The sequence below is a fragment of the Hippocampus zosterae genome, chromosome 2 (assembly GCF_025434085.1).
Source record: "Hippocampus zosterae strain Florida chromosome 2, ASM2543408v3, whole genome shotgun sequence".
Lineage (NCBI taxonomy): Eukaryota > Metazoa > Chordata > Actinopteri > Syngnathiformes > Syngnathidae > Hippocampus > Hippocampus zosterae.
The window spans coordinates 12,658,409-12,683,133 of NC_067452.1; the positions used below are offsets into that span (position 1 = coordinate 12,658,409).

The window sequence follows — 24,725 nt, forward strand, 5'->3', positions numbered from 1 at the left end:
CCGCTTGATCCTCACTAGGGTCGCGGGGGGTGCTGGAGCCTATCCCAGCTGTCTCCGGGCAGTAGGCGGGGGACACTCTGAATTGGTTGCCAGCCATTCCCAGGGCACACAGAGACGAACAACCATACGCACTCACACTCACACCTAGGGACAATTTAGAGCGTCCAATCAGCCTGCCATGCATATTTTTGGAAAGTGGGAGGAAACCGGAGCACCCGGAGAAAACCCACGCAGGCCCGGGGAGAACACGCAAACTCCACACAGGGAGGCCGGAGCTGGAATCGAACCCGGTACCTCTGCACTGTGAAGCCGACGTGCTAACCACTGGACTACCGGGCCGCCCCGGTAATTATATGTGCAAGAAAATGTGAACAATAAATAAGACCTTTTTTTTCACAGAAAAGAAGACCATGGAACATAAACTTTCTTGTAGACACCACTGTTTGCAGCTCTCTCTCATCAACTTCACTATGAAAACCAGAAAGCAAGCAGACTTAGAAACCAAATTCATACAACACCTTCCAACACACAGTACATTTCACTACCAGTATCGTTGTAGACCAGGGATGTCAACTTTTTGTCGCGGGCCACATTGTGGTCAGTTTCCTTAAGAGGAAGATTGTGAAACTGTATAAATATTGAATCATCTCCTCGTATTATTTATTACATATAAAGTACGCAATCAATATATAACCAATTTTGAAATCAAAAGTCAAGGAGAGTAGTTTGTTCCCCTGTTTAAGTTTCTGTACTAATGTAAAACAAGAAAATGTTTGCAATAGATCAACATGCCTATTTATTACAAATGACAATTTGAACTTTGGGTACAGATTTCAGCAAGCGTCGTGGAAGTTACCTGGTTGTTGTGCTTTCGCGGCCCACATAAAATGATGTGGCTACACTGTACTGTACTATGCACGTCGCTGTGAAGGTGCAACTCCCCGAATGTTTGGTAGATGGAGCAGTTGTGCCTTGACGTTTGGGCGCGCATCTGACGCGGCAGGAGGGCACTCGGCTCACTCGAGTCGGCTCGACCTCGCCGCGAGACTCCAGCCCAACCCGGCAAAACGAGGGACCTCAGCGGATACGCGGTAGCTCCGGCCCCCCGGCGTAGGATAATCTCCCGCTGACAGCTTCCACGCCACGGGAGCATCGAGCAATTACCAATTTGACCCGAGTCACAATTTGGTGGGGGGAAACATAAGGTTTGTAACATTCTGTTTGGCCCATGTTGTATCGATCCTTTGCTAAATGAGCGTGTCGGAGCGGGATGACGCCAATATGAATCCCTTGAATTGTCGGCGTTTTCTACGTTAAGAAACAGCAGAAAGCAATGGCGCCTGCACACCCACTTTGCACTTCCATCCGCGCAGCGCGTTCTGCTTGGAGCGTCAAGTATTTCCGTCGCGTAATGGCTAACATCTACTTGCTAGCTGTCCGATCAGCATGCGTTTCCGCGTCGGGCTTTCACGCTCCCTTTCCCGGTCGAATAGTTCAGATGGAAAGACAGACGGACGGACAGACTGGCCTAGTGTGTTTAAAAAGGGCCGCAGCTCGGCATGTCCTCCGATGACAGCAGCCATTTGAGAAGCTGGGTCGTGGCAAAGGGGAAACCACCACCGGACACACGAGCGGGTTTCGACTGCCGGACAACGAGTAGGCAGCTGGCGTTTCCATCTTCGGTGAATCCTGAGGATGTGAGCAAATTGTGACCGTCTGCCCCACCCAAATGGCATACGTTCATGGACGTTTTTTTTTGTCATGGCATGGAAAATATGCGTATTTCTGTACTATAAATAATGTGTCTTGTTGGATAGTAGTAGTTATACTCGCTGTGTTTAATGCCCATTACTTGCAAGGTGCACGCTTTGCAGCTGTGGAAATACAAATAATTTCCCCCAGTACTTAAGTGCATTTTTAGGTTACTGTACTTTACTTGAGTAGCCTGCTAGTAATAATAATGTAAAGATAATTTTATATAGCAGCACTACTGGATGCATTTCTCATTTGGTAATTTCTGTGTAATGTCACTTCAAAATAAAGTGAAAAAGGTAAGTAGTCGTCGTGTGTAGTATAATTTTTAAATAGAATACCTGAAAATATATCTTGGTATTTGGTTATAATATAAAATGGCCAATATCATGATCGAATATTTTTCTTCTCTATCGGCAAGCACGAGATACCACTATTGCTTTTGAGCCATACAGTTTCAGTGAACATATTGACAGATAATTCTGAGCAAACATCTTTCTTTCTTTTTGACACATGGTTATTTGCCACAGTGTGACACCAACTACTGCCAAAAGGGAGTTATTCAATGTAATTTTTTTGACCCATTAGCTGGTATCAACAGCCTTCACCAATACTGTACATTTGAAAAGGGCCCAGTATTGGTTTTGTCATGATAACTGGTATCAGTACTTCCCCATTGCTATTTTGTATCAGTTTTACATGATTAATCCGTGGATGTAAAAACCTACTGTTCATGTCAAGATATTTCCTTGGTGTCGAGAATAGTGGGGACACCCTTTAATTTTCTTTTACAACAGGCTACATTTCTTGTCTTCAAGTCATTTAACGTGTGTTTTCTGCTTTTGTATTAAGGTGGAGTAATGAGAGTGAGGCTGTAAAGGAGGTCACAGGAGCAGGGATGGAGAGCGTAGACCTCAGAGCTGAAGTGGTACGCCTGACTCTCGAGCTCCAGGAGGCCACAGAGGAGAAGCTGCAGGCCGCCCGCTATGGGCTGGTGGTGCTGGAGGAGAGTTCAGCCCTCAAGATCAAAAATCAGCAACTGGAAGAGGAGCTTGAAGCCCTCAAAGTGGAACTGCAGCAGCTCAAAGAGGTAGGAGTGCCTAAGGCCTCTTGGTTTATTTATAATACAAACACAATTGATTTGTTTTTAGACCGCATTATTCGATATACCGATGTTCTACCTTTCAACTGCATGACGCAAACAGAAATCATTGTCGGAAAAAAAATGGCATTTGTATTATGAGCCTTATCCTGATCAGCATGCATCGTGGTCTTTTCAGGTTCACATTTTTCAGATTCATTTTCACACTCCTAGTGAGATGCTGAGGACATTAAAAAGCAAGGACTGCTACTGATGATGATCAGCTGTCAGTTAGTGAGAAAAATAACAAAATTCTTCTTTTGATAACATGAAAGATCGAAATGGCATCATTCTGGATAGTCAACGTGAAGGAATAAAGACTTGGTTTACATTCCAGCATAGCATGTTCTGCAGAGCTCTTTATGTTTTAAAATGTGCTGCGCGAAAGAATTCCATATATTTTTTAAAATAACCTGATATCCGGGCTGATAATGTGTGTTGGCTTTGGCATGGCTTAAATAAAGTAGTGCGTGCTCGTATGTTGCGAATTAAAATCTTTATATCACCATTTCTCAGTTTACAGTTGAGCACACTTAACAGTTAGCAGTGATGCCAATGTTCTTTCAGCCTCAGAAACTGATATGTGTTGTATTATGTTTTACTACGTGTGGCAGAGTACCCTAGTGCTATTGATATGGTATTTGATATTATGATCAAGCGCTTAGCATCTGATCTTTTTTTTCTTTTTTGTCCTCAGGGTGAGTAAAAAGTATTTTGAGCCTCATATCCTGGATAATTCTGGTTGACAAAACAGCTCATTTGTAAATTATTGTCAACAATTGGGTTGAAGTGAGGAGCACAAGTTTGTCAGCTACCAAAAATCCAACCATTCATCCATCCATACATTTTCAACACCGCTTATCCTGAAGAAGGTCGCTCGACGATGCTGGAGCCTATCCCAGCTTACTTCGGGCGGAAGCCAAACAACCCCATGAACTGAACTTGTCGCCAGTCAGTCGCAGGGCAGATATAGAGAACGACACCCATTCACACCCACAATAACACCGTCACTGAGTGGGAACCGATCCCGCGCTGCTCGCACACAAGTCAAGCGAGTGTACCACTACACCATCAGTCACTGCAACCAAAAATATTTATTAATAATAATTATAATAATTAGAGAAATTCACTAATGTTGTAGTGGTACACGTAAGTATTGTGATATAAAGGTGAGCTTCTGAATTTTCATGTAGTGTGAATGATGGGTCTTAAATTTGATAGATGTGGTCTTAAATTTGGTTTCTTAGAACCTTCAACTCCAGCCCGATGAAATATGTTTGACTTGCCTTGTTGAATGTTCGCTCTGCAACTCTCTTTGTTTGTTGAAAGGCCTTTGCAGATTCTGTGAGTAGCCAGAAGCGCGCAGCCGCGGATGGAGAATGCCGGGAGGAGAGTCTGCTGCAGGAGACGGCATCGAAGGAGGCTGCCATGGCAACGCGCTTGGAAGAAGTCCAGGGAGAACTCAAGCAAGCACGACTGGCACTCGGAAATGCCCATGCGGAGATTGAAAGGCTTGGGGTTGTCTCAACTCAGCTAAAGAAGGTACCGTTTACAAGTGAGAGTAAGTCCCTTGTGCTACTATGTCATACTCAGAAATGATTGGAGCGTGGCTTGTCCTACACAGGACTGTGCGTGTTTGGAGGCAGAGAAAGGGCACCTGAGGGATGAGATGAAGGAATTTAAAGTGCGTGAGCTGCGCCAATTGCAGGACAATGGCGAGCTGGAGGAAGAGAACACATCTCTTCAAAAGCAAGTGTCTGTGCTCAAGGAAAACCAGGTCAGCGATCACTTACGTTTACATTTTATGCTGCGTATACATACGGGATGGGACTTTGACTTCTCCCGTTCATAAAAAATATTGTAATCAAAGACAAAAGATGAATTTACTCAACAGTGTCGTGTGTGTTTGGATGTTCCTACATTGTGAAAGCAACTCGAGTGCCCCTGTTGATTGCAGCTAGTGTGTGACGTGTACCTGTATATTGTTCTGCCTTCCCTGAACGAGATTTAAGATGTTTGGTGACACCCTGGTGAAAGTTTACCATAAAACTAAATGCTCAACAAAAATAATTGCACATGTTGTATATTTAAGTGCAAGACATAATTTTCAAAATATCGCCAGTGCTGATGTTGGCAGTGAAAAAAAAAAATTCACAAACATAAGATGCAGTAATGACAGACAGACAGACAGCTAATATAATACACAGGGGCACACATTCTTCCATATCTGTAAAAAAGGAGTGATTTTAAAGTTATTAGAGTTCAGTTGCTACTTTCTTCTTCCACTCCTCTCATAATGCAAAGCTGATTTGCTCTTACCCTGCTTTGCTATCGCTGCCGCACATTGTTTGTTGACACAACCTCACAACCAGCTGAGTTCTTATCTTGTGTTAAGGACACCTGGCAGACCAGTTATTGGCTGAGAGTTATTTCCAGGCTAGGAAAAAAGTAATTAGCTCCAGTACGAGCACTATGACAACCACATTGCAATCGTTACGTCCAACGTGACACGCAAAAAACCCAACTGAACAGGTAAGGGTGTAACACAATGCTAAAAACCACAGCTTGGGACATGGCCTTCCTACCCTTAAATGTCACTGGTTTATTTTTGGAAGCAAAACAAAATGTAAAAACAACAAACTGCGGTTCTTTTGTGTGAACAGGAACACCTTTAACGACATTTAAAACGAGATGCATAATCACTTGAAATTGCCCCTCAAATGAAAGATTCTCAAATGTCCATTCAGCCATAAATGTTCCTCTTCTTTTTCGTGCAACTCAACATCGATGGTGTGTCTTCTTTTAAGCAACTGAATGAGTTGAACAGTAAATAAAGATAGTAATGTTCCACAAAGTGCAACATTGACAGTTTAAAAATTTGACATGTTGTGCCTTTACGTTAGCGCCTAAATACGTGACTCTTTGAGCGTGCCGAAATATTTGATTGGTGAAGATGCGAAAGTTAACCGCCTGATCGACGCCTAATCAATTATCAAAATAATCTACAACTAATGTGATGATCAACCAATCATTTGGTGACATTGTTTAACTTAAAATCATCCAAATCTTTGGAATTTCAGCCTCTCAACTCTGAAATTTCTCTGATTTCTGTCATCGTCCATGAAAGAAGGGCTCCTTCTCCTTGTGTTAAACGAGAAATTTTCATTGGAAAAGAATGATCAACATCACTGCCCATTTTCTGAAACGTTACCTGTGCCAAACTGGTAGCTGAATCATCATCATCACTTTTGTTTCTGTATTTTCTGCACTTCCAGTTTGATAATGTCCCGTTTTTGAACAAAGGAATGGCATTTAACCCTTTCAGGCACATGGGGTTACGACAGTGGGCCGCAGATCATGTTATCAGGTTACAGGGTGCATGAAAGCGTGTTGTTGATATTTTTTTTAATCAACCAATTCATTGATGATCAAAATAATCAATGATTATTAAAATAAATGTTCATTATAGCCCAACTACTTGGATTCCAGGTGGAGTTTGAATCATTAAAGCTTGAGCTGAACCAAAAGAACGAAGAGCAAGAGGAGCTGCGGGCCCAGATGGGGGAGGCCGCGAGGCTGCGCGAGATTGCCGAGCATCAGTTGGACGAGGTCCTGGAATCCCTGAAGGAGGAGAGGGAGCAGAAAAACAGTCTCCGCCGAGAACTCTCGGCTTTGACTCTGAACCCTTTTGATTCTCTGGGCAACCTGGAGCTCCACTTGGACCACCTGAATGACAGCCAGGAGGAGGGCCGCACCGGAGAGTCTAACGTTCAGGCAAATGACCAGGACGCCGGTCCCAATTCGGCTCACGTCGGCAACGCCAAAACTAATGGCGTCACACAACGTTATGCCACTCCACGCAACAGTGACATATTTCTGCGCGCTCCAGCTTCTGGTCTTGTTTCCGACCTCCTGAGTGAGCTCCACTTTTCAGACAGCCAGAAACTTAAACAGCAACTCCTTCAGGTAAGGAAGCGGACATTGTCAACAGCATTTCAGTTTTCGCTTGTCGCCGTGGCTCAGGACGACGGCTGGTCGAACGCTGTAGTTGTATGCTCTGCTAAATTATCCGGTGTCTATTTATCATTGATATTTCCTACTTTTCATGATTTACATCAACAAGATAACCCATGCGGTCAGTAACGTCTTTGCCCGTTTGTTTGCCGAAAAGATCATGATTTGAACTTCTAACTCCTCCCTCCACACTACCATGTCAACTTATCAGAAGAGGTTCACTAATATTCATCAGGGAACATTGGCAAAATTGTGTGAGCTTCAACAGTAACCTTCTTCCACGAAATGAGCACCCCACCAAGATTCTGTCTCCTCGTGATTCTGCTGCACATTTCATCGACGACAACTAGTCCAGAATCTGGCTTGACAGATCACTCACATTGGAAACACACACACACACACACACGCACACACACACACACACACACACACACACACACACACACAAAACACTCTCGTCTCTCTAAAGTTAAAAAGTGTTAAAAATGTATACTTTGATTGACTCTGCCAGAGAGGCAACATATTTGATTCGGCTCTTCTCCGGCCAATCATGATGTCAACTGTGCATCTAGTTGTGTAATTTTTCACCCATTTCTCAATACCTAATCTGTAAAAAGATGAAATGCCAATTTAAGCAGAAAATGAACTCAAAGTGCAGTTCATTTTTTTTTCACATGAAAGGCATTTCTTGTCTTGAACTTTCAAGTGCCAACAATAACTTACTTCCTGCTTTAGCCCACATCCGCTGTGCATTAGTGTAAAAGAGAGCAAAAGAGATTGTGTTTGGGTTACATGCAGATTAATATTGTACATCTTGGCCAGAAATGTCAATTCGCAACGCAATTCTAATTAACAAAAGGATGTTGGAGAATACTTTAACGTCTGGAGTTACTCTCCCTCTCGCCGTGAAGGAAATCCATCTTTAATGAGGCTCTGAAAGTGGGGGTTGGGTGAACAAGCGGCAAACTAGCAGACGTTTGGAGCGAATGGGGTCAGCCACTGTTTCACATTAAAAATTCATGTGAGTGTAAAAGTGGTTGGGGGGTAAAGCGTGTCACGCAGAAGCCTCTTCTTTTGTGCTGTTATAAATGATTGACGTAAAATTCTGTTCTCCGCTTACAACTGACCCTTTGAGTGAATTGCTAGTTTGCTTATGAGGTCCATTTGTCATCAAAACACAGATGTCTTGCATGTGTACTTATCCTTTTTCTCTACTTCCACTGCATAATCTTGATATGATTGATCAATGTGGACATGTCTTGTCTCCAGTTAATCACAACTCCTGAAGTGGGCATACAGCAAGTCCTGTACTTAATATTCTTGCTTGCCCTTTTTTGTTTGGTGTACACAGGCAGAAAGAGAAAAGTCGAGTCTCGTCAGCAAGGTGGAAGAATTGCAGATGCAGCTGGTGATGTCCAAGCAAGCACTGAGTCAGCACGAAGACAAAGTCGGGTCTCTCACCCAACAGCTGGAGGCTGTGCAGAGCCGCCAACAAAACAACCAGGAGGCAGACGAAGAGGAGGCCAGGACTGCGGATGCTGCTGACGTCGTCTTTGACTACGAGGTCGACACAAAGAGCAAAGAAGTGCTGGAGGCACGTATGCGTTCGGCCAGCGAAGAGCTTCTGAAGCTGCGGGATGAACTGTCTCAAGCGGGCACTCGCTATAACACCCTGGAACAACGATACAAACAGGAGAAGGACCGCTGGCGATCGGAGGCCCAGGAGCTGGCTGACAAGATTCGCCAGTGCATCAAGTCCAGCAGACAGGACCAGGAGCGGATCAGTGAACTGGAGGTTGAGATTGGAGCCACACGCAAAGTGGCCAGCGATTCTGAAGGCCATCTGAGCGTGGCGCAGGAAGAGCTGCTCGCCTTTTCTGAGGAGCTGTCCAACCTCTACCACCACATTTGCGTGTGCAACAACCTGACACCCAAACGGGTCACGCTGGACTATTACCGTGAAAGCGCCAGGGCACATGGCGGAGCTGGCGCAAGAAGGCCGCTCCACATCTCCACCCCGCCTACCTCCCAGAAGAAGCCACGCGCCAATGACACCTTCATCTCCAAAGCGGCGGCGTTGCAGTTTATGGGCGAGGTGGACAGTTCGGGGTCCTCCGTTGACTCTCCTAGTTGCCCCGGTTCCCCCAATCTGGATTTCAGGGACCCCTCCAATGTCCGCAATTTGGTTGCGGTCATCAGATGCCAGATCAAACACCTCCGGGTAAGGCGGCCCTCTTCATAACACGCTTTTATCGGTGGGTAGAAATGAGAGCCGCAACTAACGATTAAAGTGGAGCCTCAAGTTATGAACTTGATTGGTTCCGTGAGCCCATTTGTAAACTGATACATCCATAAATTGAGGGAATGTTCCATTTGAAATAAATGGGAATGCAATACGCTCCAAGCGTGCACTGGTTCACTCAGACCATTGGGAAATTCGGAGCGTTTTTCAAATGTGCCGCTCGGTTATTCAGAGTGCACCAAAAACGGAGTGTTTAATGTTTTCCAGGAAGAAAAAAATAATATGAAGTTGACAATCCGTCATGTTTTGCGCCATATCCACAAATAGGTGATTATTGTGTCTTTTTTCAGATGTTTTATTCCTGATAAATGTGACCTGACGTACCGCATATTTAGATGGGGCATAAAAATCAATCGATCTTACTGAATAGACATCTAGACCAGTGGTCCTCAACTAGAAAGGCTGTAGGTCCACTTTTTTTTTTTTGTAAGACCAAGGTCCGGTCCCATGCACGGCTGTCATGGGGAGCAGGGCTATATGCCCATTTAGTACGGTCAAGCCAAGCTTATACAAATCAACACTCCTCACAACCAACCAATAATGGGGTGCGTGAAAATAACAATTATTCACTTTGCCAGTACACAGCAAATAATGAGAGGTATTGTGTTGAGGCACAGGAACTCTTTTATTTTGTTAAGTTGTGCCTGCTTAATAATAGAAATAGCCCTTTTAGGGAAATAAGACATTTTTACTTTTACTTTGTTAAACAGTAGTTGTCTTTTTCCCTTAATTTAAGAAAAGCAAAACAAAATACTCATTTTACTAAAATAAATACTAAACATGAAAACAAAAATATTATTTTCATTTGTACAATTCCCTTTTCACATCCCCTCTGAAATCACTGAAAAATATATCAGAAGAGGAGTTAAGAACCATTTTAAATACTGACACAAGGGAGCACAGGAATGTGCAGTGCTGTTCTTCCACTAAAGGTGAATGCAATGTCTGAGGCATGCAAATATTATTTGAGGAAGGCCATTGTGATGTTCATTTACCATGTTGCGGTGTTCTGCTGTTAAACAGCTGCAAAGATCCCCGGGTAAAGGGGAGCAAAACTGCACACAATCGAAACCTCCCGCGATTCGTCTCGTCTAATTGTATGTGTGCGGCTCTCCTGTGCTGAAGCTGTGAGCACACTGTGGTGTCGCGCATGCGTCTGTTTCCTGACACAATCATCCATTTTGAATGCGTGACGCTTACGTATGGGCACACCTTAAGTTCAGAGGAGCCAATCAGCGCATCGTTATCGCCGACATGCCCTGCTCAGCCATGAGCATGAGCCAGTTCGTCAAACATACACACACAGTCGCGTTGCTGCGTCCTCTGCAATACATCTGTTCGTGCACACAAATAATAAAACGGATCATTTTAACAAGCGATCGCGGTAATGCGCAGATTATAGTCCAAAAATATAAAATGTATAACGTAAAAATCACTTCATAATTTTGTATTTTATACAATTTGCAGAGGGTCCGGACAGAGGAGGTCGGCGGTCCGGTCGTGGATCGTGGTCCGCCAGTTGAGGAAGAGAGATCTAGACATTATAATCAACATTAAATCACAACATAAAGAATTGAAATCAAATTGATTTATGAGATCTTCAACAATATGCAACCCTATGACGCGCAGTATTTCCAATTGTCTCCTGATGCTTCGCTGATATTCGAGTGTTGAAATGCTCTCTCAGTGAAAGCAGGGCTTTTGTTCTCAGCAAAAGTGGTTACGCATTCACAAGTGCCGTCCTGCTAATGCTCAGCTCAGACTGTTAAATGGAGCTGCATAGCTCGTGTCTGCCCAAATCCAATTCCTTGTTGACACGTGGCTGTGTGTGGGTTTGAATGGAATGGATTACTGCGCTTAAGCGGTGCGGCTTCCACTGGATATTGGGCATTACTGCAAAACCACACGTAAACTGATGCTAAGGCAAGCACAATAACATCTACAGTAAGGGTTTAATGGGTCTTCTCACCTTGACACAGAGTTTGGGATTTGTGTGTTTGTTTGAGATTGATTTGAATACCCTCTGGACCCTCGTGTACGACTTGATGTGAACCTGCCCTTAAACGTTCAGGTGGCAGTGGACCTGTGTCGCCAGCGGGGTGCCATGCCTTACTCGGGGCTGAGTAGCAGTGTGGAGATGGAGAGGGATGCTGAAAGCCTGCTGGAGGAAGTACTCAAGCTCAAGTCCCTTCTTAGCACCAAGCGAGAACAGATTGCTACTCTCAGAACGGTGCTCAAGGCCAACAAACAGGTACATTCACAGGGAGGGAGCAAGACCATCAGGTGCGACACTTGAGACTTCTCCATTTCACCCTCTTAAAAATCGGATATTTTCTGTTGGAACTTCATGTTCATTGTATAAAGGGTGTTTTACGATTGGAAATGCATATTAGTTAAGTGTCCCCGTGATTTTATTATTATTATTATTATTATTTGTTTCTTATTAATGAACAGGCGGCCTATTGGCCCAGTGGATAGCGCGTCGACCTCACAGTGCAGAGGTACGAGGTTCAATTCCAGCTCCGGCCTCCCTATTCTCCCTGGGCCTCCGGTTTCCTCCCACATTCCGAACACATGCGAGGCAGGCTGATTGGACACTCTAAATTGTCCAAAGGTGTGAGTGTGAGCGCGGATGGTTGCTGGGACTTCCGGGTAGAGTGAACGCTGGCGCGTTTTGGCTGCCGCTGCTCTCCCACAAACGTTTGTGTTTTACGGTGTTTTTAAGCTCGATTGTTTTACTGTTTCGCATGGAATCACTATCATCATCTCACAGTCATTCCACCCAGCCCCCATTCACGCCTGCCTCGCACTCTCAACTGTCTTCGACTGTTTTGTCCCGGCGTCTCAGCGTCCTACCTGTCAACCTGTCGCTCCTCCATCGACCTGTCAAGGGTCTGCTCCAGTACTCTGTGGCCGAGCTCCTTCGGCTCCGCTTCCAATGGCTGGGCCCCCCTCCTGCTCTACACCGGCTCCCGGACATCGTTCGCTTTCCTTCCCGGAAATATATTCATCGTGGGTCTCGTTGGGGCTTCTGCCTCAACCGATCCAACACCATCATCTCCTTCTGGTCTTCCTCCCGTCGGCCATCCAGAAACGCCGGCCGATCCATCGACCATCGTGCGTTAGCCGGCTTGGCTAGGTCGGCTAACGGCCCCCGCAGCAGCGAGACTGCCGCCGTCAACTTCGGGCTACTTAACATCCGTTCGCTTACTGGGAAGGGTAATCTCATTCAAGATATCCTGACGGACCGTAAGCTTGACATTCTTTGCTTGAATGAAACCTGGCAAACTCCCGGGGACTTCTCACAGTTGAACGATTTCACTCCCCCGGGATTTGTTTACATTTCCAATCCCTGCGATTCTGGTCGCGGAGGAGGTCTCGCGATAGTATACCGCGAGAAGTGGAAAGTACTTCCGGTTTCTCTCCCGCCACTTTCCTCCTTTGAATGCCTTGCCTGTCAAATATCCGGACCCATCCCCACGATTATTGCCACAGTGTACCGCTCCCCCAAACCCCACCGCGACTTTTTAAATGAAGTGTCTACTGTCCTCACCCATCTCTCCTCTCAGTCACCAAATGTAATAATCCTGGGAGATTTTAATATACATATGGACAACACTGCTCTTCCTCTCCCCATTGACTTCACTTCTTCAATTAACAGTCTTGGTTTTGATCAATTTGTAGATTTTCCCACACACATCAAAGGTCACACCCTGGATCTGATCGGCTGCTCTGGTATTTTCCCCTCCAACTGTACTGCTGACGAACTTCCAATAACGGACCACTTCCTTATCTCATTCAACATTACACTCCAGCTCTCAACTGCTCCGTTTCACCCCGTTTACCGTAATATTAAAGACAATAAGATTGACTCTCTCACTGCATGGCTGACCACCCTGACTCCGGACATTGACTCCACTCCTGATGATTTGGTTTTCTGATATAACTCTGGTCTCACCAGCATCCTCAATACGCTCGCCCCTGTCAAGTCCCGCTCTGTCCTTTTTACTCGGTCTGCCCCTTGGTTCACCCCTCATCTACGTTCCTTGAAATCCCAAACCCGGCAGCTTGAGAGACTTTATAGGAAAACCGGCCTCACTGCTCACAAGGAGATCTATGCAGCTCAACTATCCCTCTACAAGGATTCCATCTCTCAAGCAAAATCACATTACTACTCCGGACTCATCTGCTCCAATGCTGGAAATACTAAGACTCTCTTTTCCCTTTGGAACAGAATCACTCAACCTCCTGACTCCCTACCACCTCACTTTTACTCTCGTGACACCTGCAACGCACTTCTCCTCTTTTTCAATGAAAAAATCAACAGAATCCACCAGCATCTGGGCTCGTCTGTACCTTTCCCCTCATCTGACCCTCTCACCGCTTGCAAACTGTTCTCTTCTTTTGAACTCCCCCATCTCTCATTAATTTCAGACCTCATCATTAAATCCAAGACTTCCTCCTGTCAGCTAGTTCTGGTCAAATCCTGCCTACCCTCTCTGCTTCCCTTCATCTCAGCCATTATCCATTGCTCTCTGTCGACTGGAATTTTTCCTGTGCTCTTCAAAACTGCAGCTGTCACCCCAATCCTGAAAAAAAAACTGGTTCAGATCCCAATGACTTCAATAACCTACGCCCCATTTCCCATCTTCCCTTCATTTCGAAAATTCTGGAGAAAACTGTCGCCTCTCAGCTCCACTCCCACCTCACCGACAATAGTCTTTATGAACAATTCCAGTCCGGCTTCCGTCCCCGTCACTGTACTGAAACAGCCCTCATAAAAATCACAAACGATCTTCTCGTGGCAGCAGACTCTGGCCTTATCTCCATCCTCATCCTCCTTGACCTGAGTGCAGCCTTCGACACAATCTCTCACCCCAACCTCCTCAATAGACTCTCTAACATAGGCATCACCAACACCCCTCTACATTGGTTCCACTCATATCTCACTGGCCGCTCTCAGTTCATTCAACTTGATTCTTTTACTTCACAATCCCTCCCCGTTTCTTCTCGTGTTCCCCAGGGTTCTGTCCTCGGTCCGCTCCTCTTCATTGTCTACTTCCTTCCACTCTAAACATTTTCCGCAAATTTGGCTTACACTTTCACTGCTTTGCGGATGACACCCAGCTCTATCTCTCCAGCAAACCCGACGCTTCTCTCCCACCCTCGTCCCTCTCTCACTGTCTCTCAGAAATGAAATCTTGGTTCACCCACAATTTCCTCAAGCTAAACAGCAATAAAACTGAACTCCTACTCGTCTGTACCAAATCCACTCTAAACAAAGCCGACAGTTTCTCCCTCACAATTGATAATGCCACTATATCTCCTTCCCCCCAGGTGAAGAGTCTGGGTGTCATCCTTGACAGTTCACTATCCTTTCACTCCCACATCAATAACATTACCCGGTCCGCTCATCAATATAAACCGCCTCCGTCCCTCACTCACTCCGCACACCACCGCTATCCTTGTTCGCAGTCTCGTCACTTCCCGTATTGACTACTGCAACTCACTCCTCTTCGGTGTCCATCAAAAATTCCTCCATAAACTTCAACTTGTTCAGAATTCAGCAGCCCGGATCATCATGAGAACCCCCTCCTTCCATCATATCACCCCCATCCTCCGACAGCTCCACTGTCTTCCTGTCAAACTTAGAATCAACTTCAAATTACTTCTCTATACATTCAAAGCCATCCATAACCTTGCGCCCCCCTATCTGTCAGATCTTCAAATCTCCATTCCCTCTCACTCACTCAGGTCCTCATCCTCCCTCCACCTTTTTCTACCATCTGCCCGTCTCAGTGCAATGGGGTGCAGAGCCTTCAGTCGCTCTGCCCCCAAACTCTGGAACTCGCTTCCTCCCAACATTCGTAATATTGACTCTCTTTCCTTATTCAAAAGCTCAAAACCCACCTATTCAGACTTGCCTACCCGCCTTAAATCTTGATTTCTTTATTTATTATTTTATCTGTGTTTTACTATTGGTCTTGGCTGTACAGTGTCCTTGAGTGTTGTGAAAGGCGCTTACAAATGTGATGTATTATTATTATTATTCGTCCCTGTGTGGCCTGCCATTGGCTGGCGACCAGTTCAGGGTGTCCCCCGCCTACTGCCCGAAGACAGCCGGGATAGGCTCCAGCACCCCCTACAACCCTAGTGAGGATAAGCGGAATCGGAAAATGAATGAATGAATAGTAATGAACTACAAGCAGACAATGACAATGCAACTTGCTGACAAAATGGACAGTTTGGGCTAATTGTGGATCTTCACTTAGCAACATGATTCATTTCATAAATTGACCGTGTTCAAGGCAAGTCGGCAAGCCAGCCGTACTAACAATTGTTCATGCTCAATTAGTTGTCCGGATTGGTCCCTCAGAAGTGTCGTATGTGCTGCATTAGAGAACACAAAGTTGTCCGCTGGGGAGCACAACTGCGTGCACAAATTGTTCGTGTTCAAACCTGCACTGCCGTTGCACAGGAAAGCAAAAACACCAGTCAATGCATTCTTTGTTTCTTGTATTACAATGGTGACGCGATTGTGCATTTGCATTTTTTATTTTAGACGGCTGAGTTGGCTTTGTCCAATTTAAAAAGCAAGTATGAGACCGAGAAGAGCATGGTGTCTGAAACCATGATGAAACTCCGCAATGAACTCAAAGCATTGAAAGAAGATGCAGCCACCTTCTCTTCACTCCGAGTCATGTTTGCTAGTCGGTAAGAATCTTCTTTTCATTTATGAATAACACTACCGCTGTCGTGGCTGCCTCTCGAGAGTTTTTCTTGCTTTGTAATGGTTGTGTGGTTGCGGTGCAGCGTTTTGCACCACTTGTGTAATAAGCTTATGATGCTTGTTACGCTCGTGTATGGACAATCCACTGGTTCACGTGAAGATTACAAACCACATGCCCTGCCGTGTGCAGATTTGTCCCTCTGAGCCAGGTCACCTTAACGGGAGAGCGGCCTCATGTGAGGCACTGTGTTACAACAATCAGTGCAATATTTTAGACGATAATCACGAGCATCTTCTGTTAATCCATCGGCATGGTGCTTTGAAATTGCTGTCGTGTGAATTGGAAAGTTTCAAATCATTTTCGGACTTTCCTTGCATAACATTGCCGATGTGTCTTTGATTACACCTAAGAGGGATTGGAGCATACACAGTTGTCAAGGTCTCCTGACACACGCAACGTTTTAGAATGAGCCTCCTGTTTGCTAAAATGTTTTGTAGCGCCCTCTTGTGAATGAGTAGTGTTTGTTGCTTTAATGCAATTTGAAAATAGTTCAGACTAATTTGGTGCAAGGGATCCTTGTATTATTCATTTTTTCCACTCTTACATGGCAATCAAAAAATGTGTATTAAAAGCATGCCTCATACTGTTTTTTTAAAATAATTTAACAAAGAAAGGACTGTTTTTTTCTACATATTTATTTTATTATTATTATTATTGCTCAGATTGAAAAAAATAAATGTTAAAAAAAGAGAGAGAGAGAAATAGACCACAGGACTGAATGTGATGTGAGTTAAATGTTTAACTGATTAGGTAATGGCGGCCCGGTGATCGAGTGGTTCGCGTGTTGGCCTCACAGTGCAGAGGCATAGGGTTCGATTCTGGCTCCGTCCTTCCTGTGTAGAGTTTGCATGTTCTCCCTGTGCCTGCGGGGTTTTCTCCGGGCACTCTGGTTTCCTCCCAAATTCCAAAAACATGGGAAATGTTTGGATGGATGGATGATTCGGTAATGTATTAGGTTGCATTTTGTGGTTAAAAGTAAATTTCACAGAAATTGTTATTTGTGACAAATATCTACCTGGAAAATTGTGCTTATCGCATGTCTTGTTCCTTTAAATCAGCGGTCACCAACACAATGCCACATGAGTAGCCTGTGGGAGGATTCTAAAAATAGCTCACCATTAATGGAACATTGAAATTTCCTAGAAATGTTGCGAACATTTGTCGAAATAGTGTTGCACTTTATATTCAACTTGTTTTCCTGCATTGTGAAGTGATTGTTGATGATTATTATGAAAAATAATTGATGTGATCAGTGGCAGGCGGCACGGAGATCGACTTGTTAGCACGTCCCTCTCACAGTGCAGAGGTGCAGAGTTCGACTCCGGCCTTCCTGCGTGGAGTTTGCAGATTCTCCCCATGCCTGTTAGGTTAATGGAACACTCTAGATCAGTGGTCCTTAACCTTGTTAGAGGTAGTGAACCCAATCAGTTCATATGCACATTCACCGAACCCTTCATCCGTGAAAAATAAAAATGTTTTATTTTATTTCATTTATTTTTTTAACAAATTTAAGACATAAAAATGATTTATTAAAAACAGAAAAAAAGTAAATACACTTAGTATAAGTCTTATGTAGAAGTTTTTTTTTTTTTTGTGCACAAAATGAACCAGCCAGTGATGGCCAAGCGGATATGTCATAACTAATTGACATGTTGAGTCGGTTGTGTCTTAACTCTGTCGAACCCCTAGGGTTCGATCAAACCCAAGTTAGGAACCACTGCTCTAGATTGTCCTTGAGATGAATTTACGAGTGAATGGTTTGTTCGTCTATGTGTGCCCTGCAATTGGCTGGCTACCAGTTCAGAGTGTACCCTGCCGACTGCCTAAAGACACGGCTGAGATAAGATCCAGCACTCCCTTGGCCCTCGTGAGGATAGGCTGTTCTGATCATGGATGGATGGATGATCAGTGTCTGCACACAGATAAATATCATTCATTATTAAAAAGAACGTAAAGGCATTTGAGCAGATATTTAATTTCAGGAGTCAAGTCAAGTCAACAGTATTTATAGAGCACTTTCAAACAGCCATCGCTGCATACAAAGTGCTGTACACGGAGCGACTTAACATACACAATAAACAGTAAGACAAATCGGTAATAAAGGCGGTAGAAAGCACCAAGCAGTAAAATCAAGAACAAATCTAAGTCATGCTGAGTCGAACGCCAAAGAATACAAGTGAGTTTTGAGGAGGGCTTTAAAGATGGGCAGCGAGGAGGCTTGCCGAATGTTCAGTGGGAGGTCATTCCAGAGAGAGGGACCAGCAACAGAAAAGGCTCGATCCCCTGTGAGCCTCAGTTTAGTTCTTGGTACTTCTAACAAAGACTGGTCCACAGACCTGAGGCGCCGGGCAGGTGTGTAGGGGTGGATGAGCTCAGAGAGGTAAGGTGGCGCGAGATTATTCAGAGATTTGAAAACAAAGAGGAGGCTCTTGAAAATAACTCGAAAATTAATGGGGAGCCAGTGAAGGGATGCCAGAGTAGGAGTTATGTGCTCCCTCTTACGAGTACCATTCTGGACAAGCTGAAGGCGCTTAATGGAGGACTGGCTGACTGTGTGCGTGTGTGTGCCTCAAATTGTTTGCCCATTTCATTCTTCAGTACACAAGAAGTAGCTCTCAGTTTAGTTTCTAAAAGGATGCTGATTCCTGTCTAAACAACATTAAGTGTGGTGGCTAAAAATCAAACATATGTTTACATATGCTGGTGGTGACCAACCTTCCGTGTCACTGAAACCCGACCAGGTGTTTTTTTTTTTTCTTTCAAATTCGGTTTTTCATTTCATAGTCTTGAGTTGAGCCGAAAGTTGAAATGTGAAAAATCTGTTCTTTGTTCTTGTTTTGGTGTTGGATTGAAAAAGAAATCTAAACAGTAAGGAAGTAATCGGTCAGTTTTCACTCTTTTGGGTTTTGAAGGAATGCTACACAGTTTGTCAACAACTTTTTGTTCCTTTTTAACCCATTAACGTTCATTATTAACTTTTGATAACTGTGCGATTTATGTCTAATCTAAAAAGGTTTGCCATGCAGCGCATGCCTCACGGTCCAGTGGTTAAGGTGTGTGTTGTTTAACAACAGCTTTGTGTCGCTTGTGCATGTTGCATCTTTTCATGGCGTGTGCGTCTCTCAGGTGCGACCAGTATGTCACCCAGCTGGATGAAATGCAGAGGCAGCTAGCAGCCGCCGAGGATGAGAAGAAGACACTGAATTCCCTGCTTCGCATGGCCATCCAGCAGAAACTGGCCCTAACTCAGCGCCTGGAGGATCTGGAGGCCCCCCACTCTCCTCACAGCTTGAACAGCAGCCCTCGCCGCTCCAGAGCCAAGGAGCTGGCCACCAAATCGGGACGGGCGCCACGCAGCCCCAGAAACAGTCCGGCGCGCGTGCCCCTGAGGAGCAGCCCTCGCGCTAGTCCCGTTCTGGGGAGCAGCGTTCCCGTCATGGCCACGCACCACCTGCGAGCTCTCACGCGAAGCCTCCACACAAGCCCAGTAAGAACCCCGCTCACTCCTTGCGGTCAGACAAGCAAGTGTCTTCCTCCCCGAGACGCCACGTTTGTTCGAAGTCGGAGTGTCAGTGATGTTTCTCAGTCAGAGCTAAGCGCCGGTTCCTCCCATACGCGTAAGAGCTCCATCAGCTCTGAGAGCAGCGAGTCGGTGGTTCAGACAAACGTGAGAAAGGCCGCGTCAGGCCGAAGAGCGTCGGTCCCCACGCGCCAGGACACATTCATCACAACCCGTGTCGTACCCGCGTTCTCCGCCAGGCCCAAGTCGTCATTGTTTGCTGTCCAGAATCTAACCTCGTCTAAAGCTTTGCATGCTTCTCCTAACACGCTCGAAGCATGGAGTGAACCTAGAGAAAAGCCCCGCCTTGATAATTCTGTGCGAAGAAAGCAACCGTTGGCTCACAGGTCTAAATCGGCACACCCATCGGCAGCGTCTCAGTCAGATGCGCTCTTAGCTCATTTAAATGCGAAATATCCACAGACACGGACAGGTGCAACGCACCCTGCTAGCGATCCAACAGGCAGGAGCAGGATTCCTGGCGTCTGTAGAGAGCATCGGCGCTCGTCAGACTTGCATGTGAGTGCCAGTCGGCGCCCCAGTAGCAAAGCAGAGGCGCTTCCCTCTGCTCGGGCACACAGCTCGCAATCAAGACTGGCTCGCAGGCGATGATGTTAAGGAGCCAGCAAGTGTCAGGGAACTCGTGCAGCTATCAATGTTCTTTGTTCCTTCGTAAGGGATGCGTCAATACAATATTTAAGCCGAAAATCGCAGTTCTCTTAGCCCGGGTACGCTCATAAGGATTCTTCGCTGATCTTAAAAGATCAGTGACAGACCCCACAAATCTAAGAAGAATATAAATAAGAAAATCAGGCCGTGAACAGTTTGGGTCACATTGTATGCAGCCTGTTCCACAGAGCATCTCACACATTAAGATTATGTCCCACCATCCATGTCACAACAGGTGTTCCCAGGCAGAAATCTTGTGCGGGCTCACAAAAAGTGAATAAAAACAGACACTCCCGGATGTGCACCTCACTGATTCTAAAGAGGACCGGAGGCTGGAGCATTGTGAGATGATGATGCCTCTGAGAAAATACATCTTAGCATCTGGGAAAAAGACAAAAAAAAAGTGACATCAGTCAAGACATGTTTAGTTTAATTTACTGGTGCGTCCTCGTTCGTCAATCAAGGCACTTGTTTAATTGGCTACATTACGTTCACATCAGAGTTCACAGAGACATTGACTCACTGAGACCTCAGATTGGTCGGACCCAATTATTAGGACAAATCCACTCTCAACCTGCCTCAGACCAAAAGATCATCTTATCAGACATCGAAGATAGTCTGGCGTTTGACATCCTTAATGTGTGCACATAAGACGCGAACCCGTGTAGCCTTTTAAATGGCCGCAACACGCCCCTTCCATCGCCCACTGTTCGCGCCTGTGATCCAAGTACAGCCACATGGGCTCATAGTAATGGCATCCATTCAAAAGCAGGGTTCCCCATATCATGAGCTGTTTTAGAGCATTTTGACCTCTCTAGATGCACAAACGATTGTGGTCTGTAGCAACAGAAGCAGTGACCAGAGGAAACTCTATTCCACACGCCTACCCCATGAAAAATATACATGACAAATACATTATGTCAGTGGCGGTCACCGGTTGGAACAGCTACGGCACTGAATGAGTTAATAAATTAGTTATATTAAGAATATCTAAGATCTTTCGAAATAAATTGTTCAGAAATGTAGATTCAAATGAAATCTTAACTTTGGTGATTATAGCCCTTTGCGTTAGACTCCTGAATGAGTGTTAAACAAATAAGTGTTTTATGACAAACTGTTTTTGTGTGTGTGTGTGTGTGTGTGTGTTTCATCCTGTCTCTATAGCGCTGAAGCACTCCATTACACCAACCCCTGTGTTCTCCGCAAGGACCCGTCTTCATGTTGACTCCCCGGTTCCCTCCTCCCTTCCTGCCTCGAGACATCCTGTTCATCCCAGATGTGCTGCTGCTTTCCCCGCAGAGATGGACTTTTAAAAAGTAAAATACAGCTCTCATCCGACTCGCTTGCATGCAGCCTGGAGGAGGATGAAGAGAAATATGCGCTGCTTATTCTTACTCTTAATATTATTATTAAGTGAAGTCATTGACTGTGTCGTGTCCTATGTGGTCTCAACTTCCATCTGGTCTTGTGTATCAAGGCTGTGCTGTGAGTTACCATCGACAGTATTTATTCCATTCATCTACTGTGTTGACTGTCCTTCCATTCAAGCCAAAATCTCCTTAAGTGAGATACGTCTTTGCAATCTTGCCTTCAGCTTAACCATGTGACCCCCGCCACCCTGCCCCAAGTTTGTTTTACACGGCAATGCAGCCTTACTGACACTGTTGTTCTCCAATAAGTCACAAGCTTGTTGTTATTTATCTCGGGGCTCCTTCAGTAAACAAGCGTTCCAATCACATTTTTAAAATGTTTGGTTATGCGTCTGTGGCCTGACCCACAAACCTTTTAACTATTTGTCTGCAAACAATCTTTTCTTGAACAGTGAGCCATAAAGTTCTCCACCACAGGTAGAAAATCAATCAATAAATAAATACATCATTGTGATACATTATAAGGAAAATCTTAGATGCGCATTTTATTTTGCAGGCAGTCTCCAATCTGAAATGCACCATTACTGGTAAAAGTCATGAAGGTTCTCCCACAATTTGCAATTCGTCAAAGGTTGTAGCAGAATCGTTAAGGGCAAGCTTTCACTTTCCTGACTCCATTCATAAAGCTTTGTCGAGCAAATGTTGCTCATTTCTCGGCTGTATTTTATCTCCAGAGTCTCCTATCTGCCTTTTCTCCCGCCTCTGAACATCCAAGATGTTGCTTGATGTGCATTTAGAGGAGATGCGGTGTCACCATCTAGGTCAGGAAAAGTATCTTCAGTTCCGTCCACTGAGACGACGACTAAGGCAAACAAGCAAGCCCTCTTGACATTTCATGTGTCGCATATGTCCACAATTCACTTTTGCCATGTTAACAAGAACATTTCCAATGTTAATTAGGGATATTTGCAACAGTTTTGTAGATATCTGTAGCTCCAGTTTGCGATTTAATAATGAATTTCCCTCAAGTCAAGCATCTCTCTGCATGTCCCTTTTCAGATAGAATGACCACTCAAAAGGATGTAGATCGCTCAAATTGGAATAGGATATTACATAACTAAATGGCTGATATCTCTAATTCAGTCTTGAATAGCTCTATCTGTTGATTCAGTGGTAGCCTTGAGCAAGTTACTGATCTCCCCAGTTGCTCCTGATGCTGCGTCATCACTTGGTAAATGAGCGAATCGTGCTTTGGTATCAAAGGTAGAAAAGCGCTATACAAGTGAAAGCCCATTTAGTAGTCACAATTACTTAATAGATATCTTGAATTAAAACAAATCCAACTACGGTATTCCAAATGTGCTTTCAACTAGTTGAGGAGAAGTTACAGATATCTACAATTCGAGCTGCGGACAGTTTTGCGGTCAAGTTTAGTGTTTCCCTGTTGCCGAGCATGTCTGACTTAAAGGAAGTACGTGGAAGAAAATAGAAATGGTTCTTTGTTGGCTGGAGCTCAGATCACGAAATGCAGTAAAAGTCACAAGGTAGACTAGACACACAGTAAATGTACATGTTGACACGTCACAATTATTCACCTGGGAATAACTGTTACAACAAAAACCGAGTGCAAAGCCAATAGAGGCCACCTCCTGTTAATTTCTTTCATTTGTGCCTTTTGTTTTTGTCTGCTGTTTGAGACTGCTGTTTTTTTGTGTGTGTGTTTTTCAGCGTATCACTGGAGCTTATGAATTCTTTTTGTCATTTAATCCTGTAAATGAAGACCACGTGTTCCACTTAATCACATATAATAATTGCTATGCGAATGGTGTGATGGGTTTGTGTCAAAACTTTCACCCATGGGATATTTCCCCCCCCCTCAACTACTGTACTGCCATCATTGCACTCAAATGATTTGGGAGATCAAATTGAGATTCTGGTAACTTTGAACTGAAATGGTCACCCAGAGTTGTAAAGAACCGAAGAATCAATCTGTTCAATTGCTTCTGAAGCACCAACACAAACTTGCAGTTCACCACATTTGTAGCTAGGTCACCACCCACTAGAGGAGGTGGTAAATGATTCCTTTTCCAGAGCAATCAGGGATTTTTTTAAATTGGAGATTGTCTGACATAAACATGTGAACCATCACTCCATTTGTTTTTGTTGCACTTGAAGATTTAGAGTAGCCTCCTTTAATATAGCTTTGCAATACTGAAGATTGAAGTCTTCTCCCCCCCACCCCCCATGACGTGGAAACTGCGCAGCACTGAATATGGTAGATATTATATTTTCACTTTTCACCACTTTTCTTTGGGTGTGTTTTTGCTGACAAAGCAATGACTGACGAAATGAATGATCTCTATATATTTTGAATCCGTTGTGATCCTGATTACACACAAGAACAAACGGCATGGGAGGCATTGTAAGGATATTTGCTTCGAGGGGGGACTTGGTTTTATTCATCTGTGCAACTTCTAGCTAAAAAGTGAAATTATTTGACAAGAGTGTTCTAACTTTTGAAGGCAAAACGAATTTGTTATTCTATTTAATTAAATCAATGTAATTTAATTTCTATTGAGGATTTTTTTGCTGTATTTATGTGCTCTGGTTTCTGTATAAATAGCCCAAGTGCATTATGCACACACTCCTGCAGTTTTGTTTGTACGCCCAGTCTGTTCATTCTCCTGCAAACCAGAATAAAGCAAACCAACACGGTACAGTGTACACCGACTGAATTCTTTGTCAAGAGTCAGGATGTTTGTCATATGCACTGTAAACACATAACAGTAGCACTGAGCAATAAAATTATTTCTTTGTTAGTCTCCCTCCACTTTTAGAAATAATATAAAAGAAAACTATTGATGAATGCTTTATAAGGGGAAAAAGGTTGTGTGAGCAGGCGCTTAACAATTGTTCATTATTTACCTTTACAACATACGTAAATTTACTAAATACTTAATTATGCATACCCAAAGTCTACATTAATTCAATAACAAAATATTTATACTATGTTACTGTACCTATGTAGACTACCCTCGAAAAGTGATAGTGCATGTCATTGTTGTATTAGAGTACACTTTTCGGGGACATAACCAAGTATTTGTAATCAAGCAAAGTATTTCTACTT

The 24,725-nt window shown here is 44.3% G+C and overlaps 1 protein-coding gene across 3 annotated transcripts; it reads left to right on the forward strand.

Annotated features, from left to right (window-relative positions):
• The first annotated feature begins 983 nt into the window (after positions 1 to 983).
• Positions 984 to 24,333, forward strand: zgc:162200 (uncharacterized protein LOC558638 homolog). 3 transcript variants are annotated; one of them, XM_052057986.1, is made up of 10 exons: positions 984 to 1,205; positions 2,605 to 2,842; positions 4,223 to 4,435; positions 4,518 to 4,670; positions 6,383 to 6,859; positions 8,259 to 9,128; positions 11,281 to 11,460; positions 15,772 to 15,923; positions 19,127 to 19,487; positions 21,393 to 24,333. In XM_052057986.1, the coding sequence occupies exons 2-10, from the start codon at positions 2,651 to 2,653 to the stop codon at positions 21,396 to 21,398; spliced, it is 2,604 nt and encodes an 867-aa protein (XP_051913946.1). In that variant the 5' UTR covers positions 984 to 1,205; positions 2,605 to 2,650; the 3' UTR covers positions 21,399 to 24,333. The 3 variants fall into 3 exon arrangements, with proteins under 3 accessions (XP_051913946.1, XP_051913944.1, XP_051913945.1); XM_052057984.1 differs by lacking the exon at positions 984 to 1,205 and adding an exon at positions 1,262 to 1,708; XM_052057985.1 differs by lacking the exon at positions 984 to 1,205 and adding an exon at positions 1,579 to 1,697.
• Positions 24,334 to 24,725: the final 392 nt, after the last annotated feature.